This window comes from Ursus arctos, unplaced genomic scaffold, assembly GCF_023065955.2.
Source record: "Ursus arctos isolate Adak ecotype North America unplaced genomic scaffold, UrsArc2.0 scaffold_2, whole genome shotgun sequence".
Lineage (NCBI taxonomy): Eukaryota > Metazoa > Chordata > Mammalia > Carnivora > Ursidae > Ursus > Ursus arctos.
The window spans coordinates 23,929,006-23,947,116 of NW_026622874.1; the positions used below are offsets into that span (position 1 = coordinate 23,929,006).

Genomic DNA, 18,111 nt, shown 5'->3' on the forward strand with positions numbered 1-18,111 from the left:
ATACCATCTTGCTGTATGTACACTAACAAAGTGAAGATCATTGAAGAAAATTATGTTAATCACAAGACTGAAGTATAATTAGCATGGCAGTTGCTTCCAATAAATGTCAGTAACTGGAAATAGTTTATTCTCTAAATAATCTCCTTACCTAAACCTTGCTAAGCCTGAGCCATTTGTTGAAAAACCTGTATTTTATAGATAACACACACAAAAAGACTTTGATCCTAATGCTGTTCTTATCACAAATTTCAAAGTGGTGAACTCAGTTCTGAATGAAAGAGATTTTTGACTTCACCATTGGTATATGTATCCTGGATTTTATAAATATATTTTCTTTTCCTATCCTCTGTCTGACCTTGAACCCATTAACCAGTTTTTGTTTTTGTTTTTTTCTATCGATCAAGGATGCAAGAGGACTCTGGTCTTTGGAACAGCACTAAACAGAGAGGTTCCCCCCCACCCAAAAAAAATCTTTCTTGTGATCTTGTATTTTTCCAAGCCTGGGAAGTGAACGAGGCTCAAGCCCACCCCCATGCCAGCTGAATCAGGGCTCCTGGACCTTGAACTGTTACCTAAGCCACCCTCCCTGCTGCACCAGCTGCACTGCTCATTCATAGTGACCCAGTTTCTTTTCTTATGTAAGCACCCTGCATCACAGAGCGAAGAGGGAGAATGCCAGCGGCAGGCAGCATGTGTGGCCACGGGGATGTTCTTGGAGATTCTGTGCATGCTCGGGGATGCCAGGATTCTGCCGAGTGTTCCAGGAATTCTGGACACAAGCCTTTCCCTTCCTGTGACTAGATAGACACTAATTTTAAAAAAATGTGTAATGTTCGTAAAGCCTTGACTTCTTAGCATGCCATACAAAGAAAACCAAAGTGAACTGAAAAAATGAAACCAAAAAAAGGCAGATCCTCTTGTTTCTCTCGCATCTTCCTGAACTGTTCACCACCTACCACCTTTAAGTGACCAGGATTGTTTGGGGGGAATTAGGCATGTTTACTCTGCATGATGACTCTGTAAGCCACCAAAGTACAGGCATAATCGTCCTGAACACGCACAGAGCACTCACTGAGTGTTGGGCCCTACGTGTAGTAATTCATCTCACCCCCAAAGCCCACGAAGCAGGTCGTGTTAGGATCTGCATTTCACAGATGAGGGAACCGAGGCACAGAGAGGTTAAGGGTGGTGCCCAAGGTGACGCTGAGCTAGTTATGTGTCCGAGCCAGGACAGAAGAGCTTCAGGACTGAATCCCAGGCAGAGTAGCTGGAGGGATCAGAGAGAAGTCACTCTTTCCAGCTCCTTGGAATCTGTGGAGGTACTAAAGGGGGGCCTCCAGTCCCCTAGGTATCTGGGAAGGAGCAGGGTCTGGGGTACACACGGGCCCAGGCAGAGGAACACAGCTAATGTGAAACAGGTCACACTGAGAGATGCCAGGAAATGCTCATAAGCCTTTCAGAAATAAACGGGCAGCCTTCATTGTAACCAACCTCAGGTTATGGACAAGCAGAAGGGAAGGAGAGGGTCCTGGTGAAGAGAAGGAAGGGGGAAGGAAGGGCAAAAGGGGACAGAGGACAGAAGAAAAGGATGAGGGGCTGAGAAAGATGCTGAAGAGTCAGAGAGAGGACAGAAAGTTAGCTGGGAAGAGGTGGGAGAGGTTAGAAGGAGGAGGAAAGGCTATAGCTGAGGAGAAATGCCTGTGGTCTGGTCCCATTCAAGTCCTTTGTTGGGTCCCCTTAGCAGGAAAGGTGGGCCAGGCCTGGGCCAGGTGGTCTGTATACAAAGGCAGCTGCTGCCACCTGCTCTGGGAAGGGGAGGGGTTCCTGCAGCCTCCGGAGAGGGGGGCCTTCTACCCCTTCTTACTTCCATTGTTCTCAGGTAAAGTTTTTCTCTGCGCGGTGACCCCCCCACACACACGCCTGGTTCAGAGGGCAGGCTGGGGAGAGATTGTGACCAAGAGGGGTGGGTGAGCAGAGGAGGGGGCTGTGGACAGGCACAGTCTATGGGGGGCTTTGTGAGCTTTCTCTTTGCCACAATCTGTTCTCTAGATGCTGCAGCTTCTCAGGTCCAGACCTTCCTAGGCCTCCTCCCCACTCCCTTCCCCATCTCTCCTCAAGCTCTTCTTTTGAAATCCCTGACAAATTTTAAGTGCCATATTTCGCTTTGGTCCTCCTCACGCTCTTTCTGAAGCCAGCCGTGGAAATTCAGGGGACTGCATCTTGGGTTGAGGCTACCTCACATCTTTACAAAGTCACTCAGCCATGCTTTGTTACGGTGTCCCCAGGCCTCCATTAGGGAATGTGCCAGTCTGCTCGGTGTGACGCCCCTGCGCCTCAGGGAGGTGGCCGTCCTGCGGGAGAGGAGAGAGTTCAGGCAGATGCCAGGGTATTGGTAGCACCTAGTGGCCTCAGTTGTCACCACAGATAAGGTGATGGCAGGTGTCCTCCCGTGGGAGAATCTCTAGCTCTGTAAACTAGCCGTCACATTTACACTATGGTGATGTGCTTTCAGTGTGGTTGCTTGATTTGGGGTTTTTGTCCATCCCTCCTTTGGAGGAAGAGCTAACGTGAGGCTCAGCGGTGATCACGAGAGGAGACACAGGCTGAGTGGGCTCTCAAGTCACACAGACGTGTGTGAGAATCCGCTGACCACCTCTTACTGGCCGAGTGGCCCCACACATTGAACTCAGACTCTCCAAGTCTCGCTCTCCCTCTTTGTGAAAGAGCTTCCATACGAGCTAACATGTATTGACTGCTCGTAGTGAGCCATGGGGCACATGTATGTGGATTGCCTCATTTCGTCCTCATAACAATCTGGGGCAGTAAGTCCCAGTATTATTCCCATTTTACAGAGGAGATGAGGCAGGCTTCAAGATGTTAGGACTTTTTTTTGAGGCCGCACAGATTCAGACCCAGGCTGTCTGACTCTAGGACCTCTGCCTTGACAATAGGGTGGGTGTGAGGGTTAAATGAATTGATATACATAGATTGGACAATATAGAACTTAGCCTGGGACAAGTCCTCAGTGTATGGTGGTGACGATGCTGCTGAGGGGGAGAGTGGGAAACAATTGGCTGAGAGCTGTGTCTGACGCAGGCATGAGTTGCAAAGGGAGCACAGAGCAGAGCGCTAACTTCCCCAGGGAGAGTTAATCACATCCATCCCCCTCACTTTACAGTTGAGGATGCTGAGACCCAGGGAAGCTGAATGTGTTGTCCAAGGTCATAGAGCTAATTATGGGCCTGACTCTGATCAGAACGGATGCTCCCAACTGGGACAGTGGCGGTCCTGTCCCAGGTGGACCAGCAGGGTTCCATAGGCTGCTTCAGTGAAGCCAACAGGCGATCATGAGCTGGGTATGAGTCTGCCACACATTTTATTTCAAATCCCCATCCCCGCGTGAGTCAGTCTCAATCGCTTACAACGTCACTCAGTTGAATTCTGTTGCCCATGTCCATCCTTGTCTCTAGGTTGTTCTGCTACTCCAGGATACTTCTCTGCCTTCCACAGTGTCTCTTTTGATTTTTCCCCACCTCATCTGTTGCTATCAACCCTGGAAACATCACCGTCCCTGGAGTTACTCATGGCCCCTTTGTCTTGGGCTGAGACAGTACTCCCCTCTCCCCTCCCTTCCCCCCTCCAGCCATTGCTGGTGTAGGTGTCCTTTAGGCCCCGCCATCTTGCAGAGCCAGGGACTGGACCACTGACTCACATAAGAACGCAGGCTTTGTAGTTTGGCATCCATGCCACTTACTAACCACTCGGGCAAGTGATTTAACTTCTCTAAGCTTCCTTTATCTCACTACACAATGGCAATAATTCAGGACCTATAACATAACTTCGCTATGCGGAGCAAATGCCAGCGGTTCACAGAGCATTTAGTGTGGTGCCTGGCCCAAAGTACATACACAATCAGGGCCTGCAGTGGTCATTTTCAGAATTCCTCCTCTAATGTCAATCTTTTTTTTAACCTCCTGTTTATCCTTCTCCCCTTTTCCTGTGTTCCAACATTCAGATCCTAAATCCTTGCTGTCCTCTGGGTTCAAGCTTCCTTCGCCAACCTGGAACTGATGGTCCTTTCTTTGAGCAATGGGCACGTCCCCAGAGTAGAAGTTCTTGCTCCCTTCCTCATGCATCGTAACCTTGTCCAGGAGCTGGAACCTAGGACTTCACAAGTCTTTGCCTGTTTCTTACTCTATTCCTGCTCATTTTTCCGAAGTACCTGTTCTGAACCCTTCCCAAACCTCTATAGCACACACTGGACTTACAGTATTCAATTGATTATTTTAAATTATTGCTCGATGTTTGTGACAGTAGACTAGCTTTTGCGAGTCTTTCTGGGAGGTGGTGACTTCATCTGATTTACTCATGCCATATCCTCAAAGCCTAGCACATGGAGGCAGACTGCCTTCATGGGGCCTTTCCCCCAAATTAATGAAGACCAAAGCTGTTCAGTCTTATACATCTCAAAGATGCCCCTTCCCTGACTTGTTCTTTCTATCTTTACCCACCCCACTTTTTCTCTACTTTTGACTTTAAGGAAGACAAGTTCTCCTATTTCTTCTCGGTCCCTCTCCTTGTCTAGGATTTGCCTTCACCAGATATATTCTTTTGATTCTTTAATCTTTCTCTTCCCTTGCTCTTTTCCTTCTGCCTGCAAATATATCTGAAAAGACCTTGCTTTGGAGTCATACGGACCTGGTAACGAAACTTGGCTCCTCTTGGCAGCTGTGGAACTGGGACACTTATTCGACTTCTGTAAGTAAGCCTTAATGTCTTCATTTGGAAAACCAGAGTGCTACTATTTATGGATCAGCATTGTTGTGAAAATAAATTGAGCTGGTGTTTGCAAAATCCCCAGCAAAAAGTATGGCATATAGTAAATAAATAAAATTTCCTGCCCCAAATCCTAAATAAATACATAAAAATAAAACACTGCCATCCCTGTGTCCCACCACCTTCTCCAGCTAAAATCAGACAGGAACTCCTTCATTTCCCTGCACCCAAGCTAGAAACTTCCCTGTATCCACATGCAGCCCTTTCTCTTCCTCTCCATCATAATTCTCTTCTCAGACCTATTTCTGTAACTTCTGAGGGGTAACATTTTATCAGTTAAACTCTTTCCTTTAATTTCAACTCCTTCTAGTCAACCAGTCTTTTCTGATTAGATGAACATTCAAACATACTCAAGACCATCTTACACAACAACAACAACAAAAAAACATAAGAAAACACACAACAACAAAACCAAAAACCTCCAAACCTTCTTTCCTGACCTCCTATTTCCTTCCAGCTATGCCGTCTGATCTCTCTCCTCCCCTTCTTGCAAGAAACATCTACACGAACTGTTTCTGCTTCCTCTCCTCTCATTCACCCCAATGTTCACCACAGTGCCCAGGGCCCCCATCACACACTAGAGCTGCAACTGCCCATGGTTGCTGAGTCTCATCACCAAATCCTCAACTCTTTCTAATTATTCAAACATTCTTAATTATCGGCCTTTTCTGGGGTGACTCTCCCTTGCTGCGATTCTCTTCTCTGTCCCCCCTTCCCTTCCTCCACTTCGCTTCCTGCTCCTCCACTTCACATCTCAGCTTAAAGCTTCTCCCTCCTGCAAGTCTTCCAGCAACTCCTTAGGTCTGGCTCAGGCATCCCTCCTGGGCACTTTCACAGCAACCTACGCTTCCCCTGCCATTCCACTTACCATGTGTACTGTAACTACCCAATTATGTTTTCTTGTCTCGGATGGCCCTTCCCCTGCAGGTTCTGAGAGCTGAGTTGTGCCTGTTTTTAGCACATCTCACAGAATGCCTGGTGCCCTAACGGGTGTATGGAAAAGCACATGGATGAACGGAGGTGGCATTGTTGCTATACTGGATTGGGAGTTAGTATACTTTGTATTTTTAGTGCTGCACAGTATTACGGGCATGCACTCTGTCAAGCCTGTTCTCCAAGCATCAGCTTCTTCTCTGTACGATTGGGAGAAGTACAGCAACATTCCTGAGAGCACCTTGCAGGTGTTCTCTCTTTTTCAATCCACACAAAGGCTCCACAGAGCTGAGACTTTGATGAAGGGAGATAATGTCCATCTCTTGTCTCACATGGGGTTGGGGAGTTTCCCTAGCAGGGTTGTCTTCACCAATGCTATCAAGGGAGGCAGAAAGGCAATTTTCTCTATCTGTAACTGGATTCAATTTGCTCACAAACGCCTGTTTTTGCTTGATGGAAAACAGCACAAAATCTAACACAAACAACAAACTTCAGCTTTGCCATTCAAAGTATTTGGTCTCTTCCAGTTTAAAAACAAGAGGCCTTTCCAAGTTACTCTTCCAAGCCACTTTGAATTTACTCTTTTAGATAAATGCACAGTGTTTTAGGGTTCTTCCTCTGCCCTTTCCTTCCCATTTCCTGCCCACAGGAGAAGGCTTTTGGCCTGTGGTCCTCATGTCCTCCCTGCAGTCGCTGATAGCATCCATGGCTCTTGTCATGTGTGGACCAGTCACTGCTCAGAGACCGCCTTGCTGGACCAGCTCCACCTTGGCTCTCCTGGGCCCTGAGTCTCCTTGGAGGCTTCCACAGCTTCAAATGGTATTCCATCCAACCTCTGCCTGTGGCCTCTGCTACAGAGGCCCCTTCTGCAAGCAATGGCAATCTCCTGGCAGGCAGGCTAGCTCTCAGATCCGAGTTCCTCAGAGCCTCTGGAAAATTCTGGATTATGTCTATAAGAACTTGGAGGAAACAAGGTGTGGCAAAAAAAGAGCATCCACAGGGGATTTTATGGGCAGATTTTATGACCTGTTTTCTGATTTATTTTGTACATTAGTAGTTATTAAAAAAATTGTTAAATTGAATGAATGATTCTCTGGCCATCTCTCTGCCTAAGCATTGCCATGTTAGTGTTTCACGCTCTCTTCGATTCTCATTTTATCTTGGGTTTCTACTCCCTCCTTTCAGGGTTTTAAACCCAGTGTAGGAATGAAGGTGCGTGGGGCCCTGAGCCAAACTCTCATATGAGTCTAAACTCTGCTACTCTCCTCTTCCTTCCCTGGCACGGGAGCAATTTTATTTCCATCCCGCCTAATGGGAAACAACCTTACATCATGTTCTGCTTTCTCCATACTCCTTATGTTAGAGGACCATATGCCTTGTCTTAAGGTGGTCATATGTCCTGGGTTTTGTCGTGGCACCACGGTTTATGCCCATTGTTGCCGTGCAATTAATAGGCATGCCCCCCTTCACTCTCAAAAATGTACTGGCTTGGGGGGTAAATTTCGTGGCTACCCTACTTTTGTTAAACACTTTAAACTCAGGCCTCCAAACTTAGATTCCTTTTCGATTTAAAATTTAACTTTGGGAATTCCATCAAAACCCTTTTCTCTCAAGTTCCTGGCTCTTGCAACTAAAAGTCTTGGTTTTTTATGACTGTTGTTCCAGTGTAGGGCATTACAACATCTATTTTGAAAGACAAAGATACCCAATGACTTTTTAATTAGAAAAGAAAATGTTTCACAAAAGTCAAAACAAATATTTAACTATGGTGATAGCAGGGCACCACCAATCCGAGGGGTGGTCCGGGCTGCACGTTGTCCTAGTGCACACTGGTGGGCCTCAGAGGCTCAGGGGATCCCCTCCCTCAGAATTAAGAACTATTGACATATTGTCCTTTTAACAGGTTTTAGAAAAGAAAGAGAACATTCTAGCCAGAGTCATTTTTTCCCCCAAATTTTATTTATTCATTTGAGAGACAGAGAGAGAGAGACAGAGAGAGCCCAAGCAGGGGGAGAGGCAGAGGGAGAAGCAGACTCGCCGCTGAGCTGGGAGCCCTATGCAGGGCTCGATCTCAGGACCTGGAGATCATGACCTGAGCTGTAAGGCAGACGCTCAACCATCTGAGCCACCAGGTGCCCCACCAGGGTCATTTTTAACCAAGGCAGTCACTTCATTCTAAGCTGTGTCCGCCCATCCCTTGAGGACAGTTTGTAGAAGAGGCTATAGCTCTTATTTGAGTAGAGGAGAGCGTGTGGAGGGTTTAGATAATTTACAAAATATATCTTAATATAAAAACATTAACTGAATGTCTAGGCCATCAATGGATGTTGTTTTTCAAATCCGCGTGGTAACCCTGCTTATCTTATTCTGATTAGAAGCTCTGTTACATCGGAAACCGGGGATGTACTGTATGGTGACTAACATAATATAATAAAAAATCATTAATTAAAAAAAAAAAGAAGCTCTGGCAATATGCATGACATGATTTTAAAAAATGAAAAGGTGTGTTCATCATTAAAGCATTTGGAGAAAAATTATAATTAATCTTAATTAAAACATATAATTTGATAAGCAAGATCTTTTAAAATGAAGTATCCATAGCCTGAACTATTAAAATACAGAACATCGAAAGTTTTTTAAGAGCGGCTGGGAACCCCATGAAGGTAATAGAATGGCTTTAATGACTGAATTTCAGTGTTTACTTTCAGACATTCTTCTGGTAGTAGTGAAGGATGTGCCTGAGGCATTCACACCCTCCTGTCGTTTGTCTTGTAACAGATTGTTTTTTCAGGGTGGACTCGGATTAGGGTAGGGAATGCATTACAAATATTACTTTGGCCTAATTAGAAACACAGATTCACCATTGGACTCAGGGGACAGCAGACTCTGCATTAGGGGACAGGCAGTGACCACCGAAGGGCTTCTCATAATCATTACTACTATGGCTTCTTCAACATTTCTCCCTCACATTGCTACAATCCTTGAGCAGGAAGCAGAGCTTGCCTCCAAGGGTACCTGTGTGTTTAAGAGATAGAGTCTTCAAGAGGATGAGGGGCTGGATAATCAGGGCTGGTCTCCCATTATTGCTGCCTTTCTCTCTTGCTTCTATAGTTCATGAGCTTAAGCCTCTTCCTCTCTCTCTTCCTTTCCCCCTCCTTCCACATCCACAGATGGGGTGGCTGCGTTCCGCGCCTTCTTGAAGACGGAGTTCAGTGAGGAGAACCTGGAATTCTGGCTGGCCTGTGAGGAGTTCAAGAAGACCAGGTCAACTGCAAAGCTGGTCTCCAAGGCCCATAGGATCTTTGAGGAATTTGTGGACGTGCAGGCTCCGAGGGAGGTGTGTTGGCGGTGCCAAGAGTCTTGTAAGACCTCTATCCGTGGCTCCTGGCTCACATCACTCTCCTTGTGGGGGTTTGAGCCAGTCTTGATAGGTACTGTCTTCTGAACTGAGCCTTGACTCTCTGATGGCTCTTAATGAAAAAAAAAAAATCACTTTTAAGGTACAGAGCCCAGGACTTCTAAAAAAGGTCTCTGTTAGGAGTGTTTTAGCTGTTAGACATGCACCTGCAGGACCTGTGTTTCTATAGGGCTTCTGCAAGGATAGATGCCATTGAACCCATGTTAGTTTTCCTAGTGGAAGGCAGCATGGCTTAATGGGATGAGCACCCACTTCAGAATCTCGTTACTAGCTATGTGGTCTTGGCCAAGTCACCTAGTCTCTCTGAATCACATTTTCCCCAATGTAAAAGTGTATAATATCATGTATAATATCACCTACCTTTCAAGACTTCTCTGAGTATTAGGGATAAAGCACCTATTCAACATCTGTCACTGCTTCTTAATGAGTAATTACAGTCATTTATATTATCTTATGATAATTTATTATTATAATAAAATGAATTTCTGTGTATGGCTGTGCTGAGTTATAAAACAGAATTTTACTTGGGAAGGTTTTATAGAAGAAAAATATTTGCTATCTGTGAGTTTCAGTGCATTATATACCTAGAACTCTTCAGCTATCCTTTGACTCGTGATGTAGGAGGTCTTTGGCCAGTGGCCGGGATGCTGTAGGCTCCTTGTAATGCTGCTTGGAACAGAGATGTCCGTTATAACCATAGTCTCTCTTCCCAGGGCATTTGTTTCCTTAGTAGTTAAGAAAGCACAAGAGGGCAAGCTTACTTTACGGAATCCACATTAATACTTACCTTCAGTCTCAGCCTTTGTCTGACATGGTGAAGACCCCTGGCTTCGGAGTTAAGTGATTTGGGGTTTTTGCCTTGGCTCTGTTACTAACTTTCCATACTACTTTAGACCAGCTTTTTAGTAACTCCTTTCTTCAGTGTCCTTATCTGTAAATTGGAATGAGGAATATCTGGTCTTTAGAGCTCGCAGGATTCTTGCTGGGATCAGAAGGGATGACTTCCAGGAAAAGCATAAATAAGCTGACATATGTAAGATACTGTCCTTAATAATTATTACATAACTAGGAGCGGTTGCCAGGCACCTTGGCCCTTGAGGGCCTGTGACCATGCTCTCTGTTTGTGTCTCCAGGTAAACATAGACTTCCAGACCCGAGAAGCCACGCGGAAGAATATGCAAGAGCCATCCCTGACTTGCTTTGACCAAGCCCAGGGAAAAGTACACAGCCTCATGGAGAAAGACTCTTATCCCAGGTTTCTGAGGTCCAAAATGTACTTAGATTTGCTGTCCCAAAGCCAGAGGAGGCTCAGTTAGACCTCAGATGGGGACTCTTGGAGATCACTGGCTTTTCCCCTCCCTTTGCTGCCAAGACCATATTCTAATGTGACATGTCATGGGTGTTCAAAAGGCAATGGCATTTAGGTTGGGAGCCTGAGGATGAGAAATGGATGAAAGGCCACTCCAAAGTAAGATCCAGTCCCCAGAGCTTGGACTCTATTCCATTTACCTATGTTTGTGTTTCGGTTAGTGGTAGAACCTTGCTGCTGTAACCCTTCTTCTGGGTCAGCAACTTGCCCTCCATAATGCCTTGGGTCATCTCTGCTGAGAAGACAGATTTGCTATGCTGGGCTAATGTGTAAATAATGCAAATGCAATTTCCACCACTTCCACACCCTCCTCAGTTAAGATTTCTGACCCTAACTTGTACTACACCCCTGTGAGGAAGAGCTAGAAGGCTCTGGTTCATGTTTGTGATTTGCTGTCACAGTGTAATGGCCAGTCCTGGGTGCTGAGACCTCACAATGTAGGAGAGAGGTTTCTGGGGAATCCCAGGTTTCTAGCACTGTCATTGACAGGTGGCCTTGGGAGAGGGGCAAACTCCATGAAGTTGGCTATTTCTTCCATTTCCATTGGACCAGTATGAAAAGCTGTGATCACTGCCCATCTTAGCCTAGGAAATTCACAAGACTTTTTTTTACCCTCGCAATTCCAGGAAGGGTCTTAGGAGATGTCTTTCATGACTTCTGATGTGGAGTTGCTTTTAAGAAAGATACAGCTTGCAAATCTTCCTCGATTCTACCAAGAAGTATTCCAGAAGTCAAATGACCAGGGAACGTAGCACCAGTAGACTTATTGTGCAATGGGGCACCATATACCCTTTCTGTTGCTTACTGTATTCTCTGCCCTCACCTCCCTGTGGCATCACACATCATTCATCTCTTAGAATGACAGACAGCTTGACAAAGGGAGGTGAATTCCCATAGCATGGACAGCTCTCATGGTGCCTAATAATTTCCTTGTCTCTCCCTGTCCCCCCCTTCCATGCAGGTCATGTAATTATGATGGGGGAGAATGGGAACTTAGGCTGTAACTCTTCAGCTTGCTTCCTGGGAGCATGCTTTCTTAGAAAGGTCTCTCTCATGAGGGCCACCTTGGCTATTCAGCAACTTCCTTCTTGATCTCTGACCTTTTGGGATTGAACATGGAACAGGAGGTGAGGCTAAGATCACTGTGAACATCTGGCTGTGGAGAATCTTCCTAAAATGCTTTCATGCTACCCTGAGGCTGCTTTGGGAAATGTGTCAGGAAACTCTTCCTTGGAGGATGAGCTTAAAGCACTCTAGCTGCCTGAGAAAAAGTGGACTTTGGCACAAGTTTGCAGTGCCCAGGATATGAATCCTCAGCAGAGAGACCAGAAAGTGGAAGAGGAGTCTGGAAGAGGCTGATCTCCAGGTGGACCAAATCATAGAGAATGTGGTGGAGGTACTATTGGGATAATTCACAGCCAATGGATTTGGATTCATTGCAGATCTCCAAAACTTTCAGCTTGACTAAATGAAAGAGCTATGATTAGACACAAGCTCTGGAGTTCAGGTGATTGAGAACTGGGCCGAAGCATTCTCCCCTTGTGGAGTGATGGGCCCCTTTAGATGCACGGGATTCCAGTGTTTGCATTCCTGTCCAGTAACTTTGTGAATCTCTTCCTTCTTTGGCTGCAGCTGGACAAGGCCAAGGAGGCTCTTGAGTCCCACTGGGTGTCCCATTGCCCTGCCACGACACATTATATCTGTAAGTGAGGGTTGGTGAGTCTGTCTGAACCATCATGGAGAGAGAGAACACATGCCTCCTAGCCCTCACACGGAAGCGTCCTATGAAATCTCATGTTCAAGAACTCTGAAGCCTCAAATGGGTGTTCCTAGTTTGATCAGGTAGTATTCCCATGGCCCCACTGGTAAAAAAAAAAAAAAGAACCCATTCTTATCTAAAGCTGCCAGAATTAATTTGATCAAATTCTTGAACAGGGTATTTTAAACATTGTTTACATACGAAATGTGCATCTGCTGCCAGCTCTACTGTGGAATATGAGGTGCATGTGAATTGGAACAGCACAGAGTTATGGAAAAATGAAATGTTTGAGAGGGGCCTTTTTACCACTTCCACTATCCCCAGAAGTCTGCACAAGAGTGTTGGGCAGTGGCCTCACCTGAGGCCTGGTCTTGCCAACCGTTGGTGGAATGAAGGCCGCAGATGGTGGTGTCATGGCGTCGGGTGACTTCCTCCCACGATGGGGAGGCGCGAAGGACCACGCTTGGGTATCCTGAATATTGCCGCTATGTGAGGTTATGTGGGCGTGTGTGTGTGTGTAGAGGAACGTGATAGCTATTTTTATGGTACTCCCGTGGAGTGTCTGCGTGTGTGCGTGTGTATGTGACCACTGTGAGCATGAGTCCAGTACACCACAGAGATGGTCTTCCCATGGGGTGGAGCTGTCCTCACACCCTTTCTGTCCTGCTTCCCACAAAAGGCACGGAGCTCTCTGCTCTGATGCCGATGTTCAGGCACTTAGGTTGTGCCAACCCAGATTTTGGTCTGTGACGAAACAGAGAAATGTTTACAACATCTAGAGCAATATCAAAGCATACCTCATCCCTGACCTTCCATGTCTCCCAGCGCTACCCTCTCCCCTAGTTCCTCTTCCACGGGCCCTCGTCCACCTCACTAGGCAGGCATCTGCCACTTCTTCCATGTAAGGTCTTCCTTTGGTCCTCATGCGGGGCTCGTGCTGTGGACTGCCTTCCGGGCTCAAGTCTTGCTCTGGGCCTGGGACCTTTGAAGACCCAGGGCAAGCCAGGGCAGTAGGCCAGGCAGAGCTGTGATTTTTAGGACTGTTCTCTACCCCGCAAGTGGCCTTTTGGCCCCACTTGAGTGTCAACCTCTTTCTAGGCTGGTGTGAGATTACCTGTTGCCTTTGGCAAACCAAACAGAACATAATCAATGACAACCATTCATAGCCCCAGGGCGCCGGTGGGGTGAGCATGGCTAGGGCTTAGGGGAAAGCCTGTTACAAGTGCGAATTCCCAGGTGGCACACCCAGAGATGCTGATCCAAAAGGCCTGGGGGGGGGGGTTACCCAGAAAATTGCATTTTTAGTAAGTTCCCATGGAGTAGGCTTTGAAAGAAGATGGTCTTAGACAGTGGCTCCCAGCATTGGCTGCTCCTTGGAATCAGCTGGGGAGTTTTCAGACCTAAATGTCTAGGTCCCACCCCAGAACAGCTTGGGGCTGGGACCCAAGACAGCCATGGTTTTTAAGGTACCCCCGGTGATTCCCGCACGGAGTTAGGTTAGGAAGCACTGGCCTGGGGAGTGAGGAGGAGCACGGCTGAGCTTACACAGCGGCGTGGCCTGGAGGGCTGGAGCCCACCCAGATGCAAGCAGGCACCGTAGCCAGGAACCCGCCAGCCCTGAGTCGGACTCTGGGTGACCGCTGCTCTGTGCTGTCTCAGCCTGATGTGCTCCTTTGAGATAAAAAAATGTCTCTGCCCCAGCTGCATGCGGCATGAGGCAGCGGGTAGGCCGGTGGCCGGAGCTCTGGAGGGTAGTTGAGTCAGAGAAGTTTGGCTCTGCATCCGAGTCTCATTCGTAGTGCTTCCTCCAAGCTCGCCTCCTGGGCTTCTCCGTTTGTGTGTGTTCATGGGTTCTCTGTTGGGCCATTTGCATTAGGTTGTGCCTCTGTGTCCATGGCCGTGCGACAGGGTAGTTGGAACTCAGGTAGGGGGCGAAGGGTGTATCCCATCCTGGGAACATCATGCTCCTTGGGGCTTTCTTTTCCAAGGCCGCAGTGAGGTTTCAGTTCCTGCTCTAAGCCCTCATGATTCCCTTTGGTCTCAGGCTGGATGGGCAGCTGGAAGGTTCCTAGCTGATTTTCTTCTCTGGTGCTCCCCCCAGAACTTGCTGCTCTGGACAAACCAAAGCTGTGAAATGGCGTTCTGCCCGGGAGCGGGCCCAGCCTCTGGGTGCAGGGAGGGCCTGGGTGCTTTTCCTCGGCAGGGCCGGGGTGTCCCTGGGACCCTGGATCCTGGACTGTGAGGAAAAGACATGAACCCATTGTGTGGAGAGCTGGGGGAGGGTAGGAGCGGGGAAGACTGAAGAGGCAGGAACAGGGTGGGAAAGACAAGCGGATGATGCAGCATCTGCTTCTCCACGACGCAGAACGGACAGGTGAAAAGCGGCACATTCAGAGGTAAGACGGCCCACATCGCCATGAGGGCCCTGAACTCTCCTGAGCCTGTCTGTGCCTACTTCCAAGCAAAGCAAGAATCCCATTTTCCATCTGACTCTGTCCTGCAGTCGGCCGAGTGTCAGCCCTCTTTAAATATGTGTCTCTCCGGATTAGAAGCAAGAGAGGCGGCAAAGTCACCCCTGCCTTCGAGAACCTGAGCCATGTGGCAGGAGATCGTGGAGGAAGAAGCCAAGAGCAGAAATGTCTTCCTGTCCCCGTGGCCTCCCAGAACCCTATAGGATGCTGTGGACCGAGATGGGAGACTGCAGGATGGGGCCACTGGCCTTCCCAGGTGTGGGGTCCAGGCCCTTTCAGTAAACTGTGCCCTTGTTGGTTGTTACTCCCTTTGGACCCTTCTGCTGCCTTCCCTCTGCCATGTGCGGGACGCGGTGGCTGGGCTGGGCGTGCGCGCCAGCCTCGGTAGCGTAGCCGAGTCACGCAGCGTGCGCTGATGGAGTCCTCTCCGAGTTGTTTCATTACTGTGCAAAGTGGAATAATGTCATTCACCTTTACCATAGACAAGGCTGTGAGAACATAATAAACAGAACCTGAACACGCTGCCCTTCGCTCTCTGCCCACATTTCTGGCCAGCGGACTCTTCACGAGGAGACGCTTCCTGTAACACATGGACCCCCCCGGGGGGGGGCACGTGGCCTCGCCAGGCAGGGACTGGCACGGGGCTGGCCGTGGGGAAAAGCAGCCACGTGGGTGGAAGTGGGGTGGCGCAGGGGTGGAGAGCGACTTCGGGCGGCGAGGGTGGCTTTGGAACTGTCAAGTGCTATACAAACACGAGGCGGTGTTTTTATTAGCACCACCTACTGCCTGAAATGCAGGGAGCGAAAAGGCTGAGGGATGGTTTATATATTTGTTCAGCTGGAGCAATCTGAAAATGGAGTGGGCTGATCTTGCTTATGACCGCTCTTCGCTTCATACAATCAGCGTGTCCCTGAAAAGTGTGCTTCAGTCATCAAATCTGTGAGAGTCTCTGGTGATCGGGTCCCGTGGAGAGGACTGAGGGAGAATGAGGTGTAGTGTGTCTGCTTGTCAAAGCTCATTTGTCAGGTGTGGGGATAAGATCGAGATATATAAAATCTTAATAATCCAAATAATTAAGATGCACCAGAGAAGGTCTATCTTTAAAGGAAAGCTGATATTTCTTCAAAGGTGAATGCTTTGGGTTAAATGAAAAAGCCTTTTGTAATGCAAATGAAGGCTTCCAAATTCCAGTTTGGTGGACTGGACTATGAGTGGTAGCAGCCTGGGCTGGTACAGACGGGAGGCTGCTGTTGGGGAGGGCGTGTGACTGGTTCCTCTCTTTCCAGGCTCCCCTTCTTTGCCCCCCACCCCTGTTACCACTTGGGTTTTTTACCCCTTCAGGACTGAGAGAGCAGGGAAGGAGGAGAGGGAAGGGAGCAAGGGAGTCCTACCTGAAACACATGACTTCTGGGATAGGCCTCACTCTCTCTGGGTCTGGGAGACCTCTGCCAGGCCCTTCCTGGGTTCATTGGAGCCCTCCCCTCTTGCCTCCAGCTCCCCAAACAGGCTGAATGCTTTCCTACTCTGGCTGGTGGCTTGCCCTGTCCTGGGAAGTGCCCTAACTTTCTCTTCTGCCATCTGTTTGTCCCTCCAGGACACCCTTTTGGAGAGCTCCTCGTATGACCCCATGCCAGTCTCTTTGTCTCAGAGCCCCATAGCTGGCCCATTAGAAGCATTTGGGTCTTTCCTGCCCCCAGAATCACAAGGCAGCAGCTGCTCTGTCTTTGCTCTGCAGCCAGGGCCTCCAGCCAGCCCATAGCTCATGTTTTTAATTTTCCAGGCTGGGGTCAAGATTCCAAACCTCCCTTTCTGAGGGACTCACTGTACTCACTCTCCCTGGGGGTGAGGTGAGAGACAGGCCCTTAGCCCTGTGGGAGGGGGGTTGGACTCACCCTATGCTAAAAGCTTTCTCCGAAAACCTTCACAAATTCTCTCTAGCCCCTGACCTTTTTCTCTGTGGGACAGGTTTTGAATGCCCCTCACTGGTTTTCTACTCCCTCTCTGCAGTGTTTGCTTGGTCTGGAACCCTTTGGATCTGAGATCTGTCTCCGAGGCCTTGACAGAGGCTCTTTCAGAGGAAAACACTTAACACTATGCTGAGCATCTCATTAACATACAACTAATGTGGGAAAAACAAGCAAAATCCCTCCTGGTCCTTTTGTCTCCATCAACAACATGGCCAGAGGAAAACAAAAGAGAAGTCATTGATAGAACTCCCTCCTGAGGTAGCATTTCTTAGTTGAGGTCTGTCCTTGCCCCTTGTCCAGGAGGTATGGGACAAAGCCATTCTGAAGGCTAGAAGGAGAGTGTGGGGACCCTTCATGGGTGCTGCCTCCTGTGTCCACGACTGATTCTACAGCACAGAGGGGAGACCAAGTCCCTGCCCCACATCACAGTGGCTGCATGCCCAGCCATGGAGTCAGAAAAACACAAGCCTGCGAGAACTGTCTTTGACTGGGGTTCCATCAGCACACTCTTCCTGCTAATTTGGGCTCTGACGCTAGACTGCCCGAGTTTGAATCCCAGCTGCTAACTCGTACATGTGGTGTGAGCCTAGGAAAGTTATTTCCCTGTGCCTCAGGTTTCTCATCTGAAAAACTAAAGTAAGGGCAGAGTCGACCACTTGGGGCTGTTGTGAAGACAATGTATACAGCAGGCACACAGCAGGCGCTAGCTGCTGTCTTCTCTCTCACCGGGCTCACTGAGACTCAAGCCAGCACGTCCATTCAGAGCTCCCTTGCTTCTTGGTAGAAGCAAAAGGACACCACTCAAAGCAAATGATGTTACATGATCAGCGTCTCCTGCCCTGCTAAACCATCAACTTCCTCAAGACTGTCTGCGTTGTTCCCTACTCCAATCCCTAGATATTTCTTGAAAGAATATCGTAGCTACAAATGTTTTTGAGCAGCCTTTATAGATTAGGCACTCGGGTAGGCTGGAGGCAGAAATCTACCACCGGGGCCCTCGGAGAACTTACTGAGCTCTCCCAGGAACTCAGCCTTGCACAGCACTGGCAGAAGGCTTACCAAACGAGTGCTACAGAAAATGAGGGGCTTCCTATTTAGAAGTGGCCCAACTAATAGAAGACACTTAGCAGCCAGGAACTTTGCAGAGCAATTTAGATGCTCCATCTAGTCAAAACCCCACAACAATGCTTTGAGGTAGGGTATTGATTTGCTCGGCCTCCCATCACAATATATCACAAACCGAGCAGCTTAAACGACAGACGTGTATTCCCTCCCCATTCTGCAGTCCAAGCTCAAGTGCAGGCAAGATGAAGTTCTTCTGAGACCTCTCTCCTTCGCTTGTAGAAGGTCACCTTCTC

The 18,111-nt window shown here is 48.2% G+C and overlaps 1 protein-coding gene across 2 annotated transcripts in view; it reads left to right on the forward strand.

Moving 5' to 3' along the window:
• RGS8 (regulator of G protein signaling 8) overlaps positions 1 to 15,312 on the forward strand; it is a 130,135-nt gene extending 114,823 nt beyond the window's left edge. For both annotated transcript variants that reach the window (XM_044387866.3, XM_026509192.4), the window contains 2 exons: positions 8,940 to 9,106; positions 10,321 to 15,312. In XM_044387866.3, coding sequence (XP_044243801.1) covers positions 8,940 to 9,106; positions 10,321 to 10,503 — 350 coding nt within the window. In that variant the 3' untranslated portion in view covers positions 10,504 to 15,312. The remainder of the gene's footprint in view (positions 1 to 8,939; positions 9,107 to 10,320) is intronic.
• Positions 15,313 to 18,111: the final 2,799 nt, after the last annotated feature.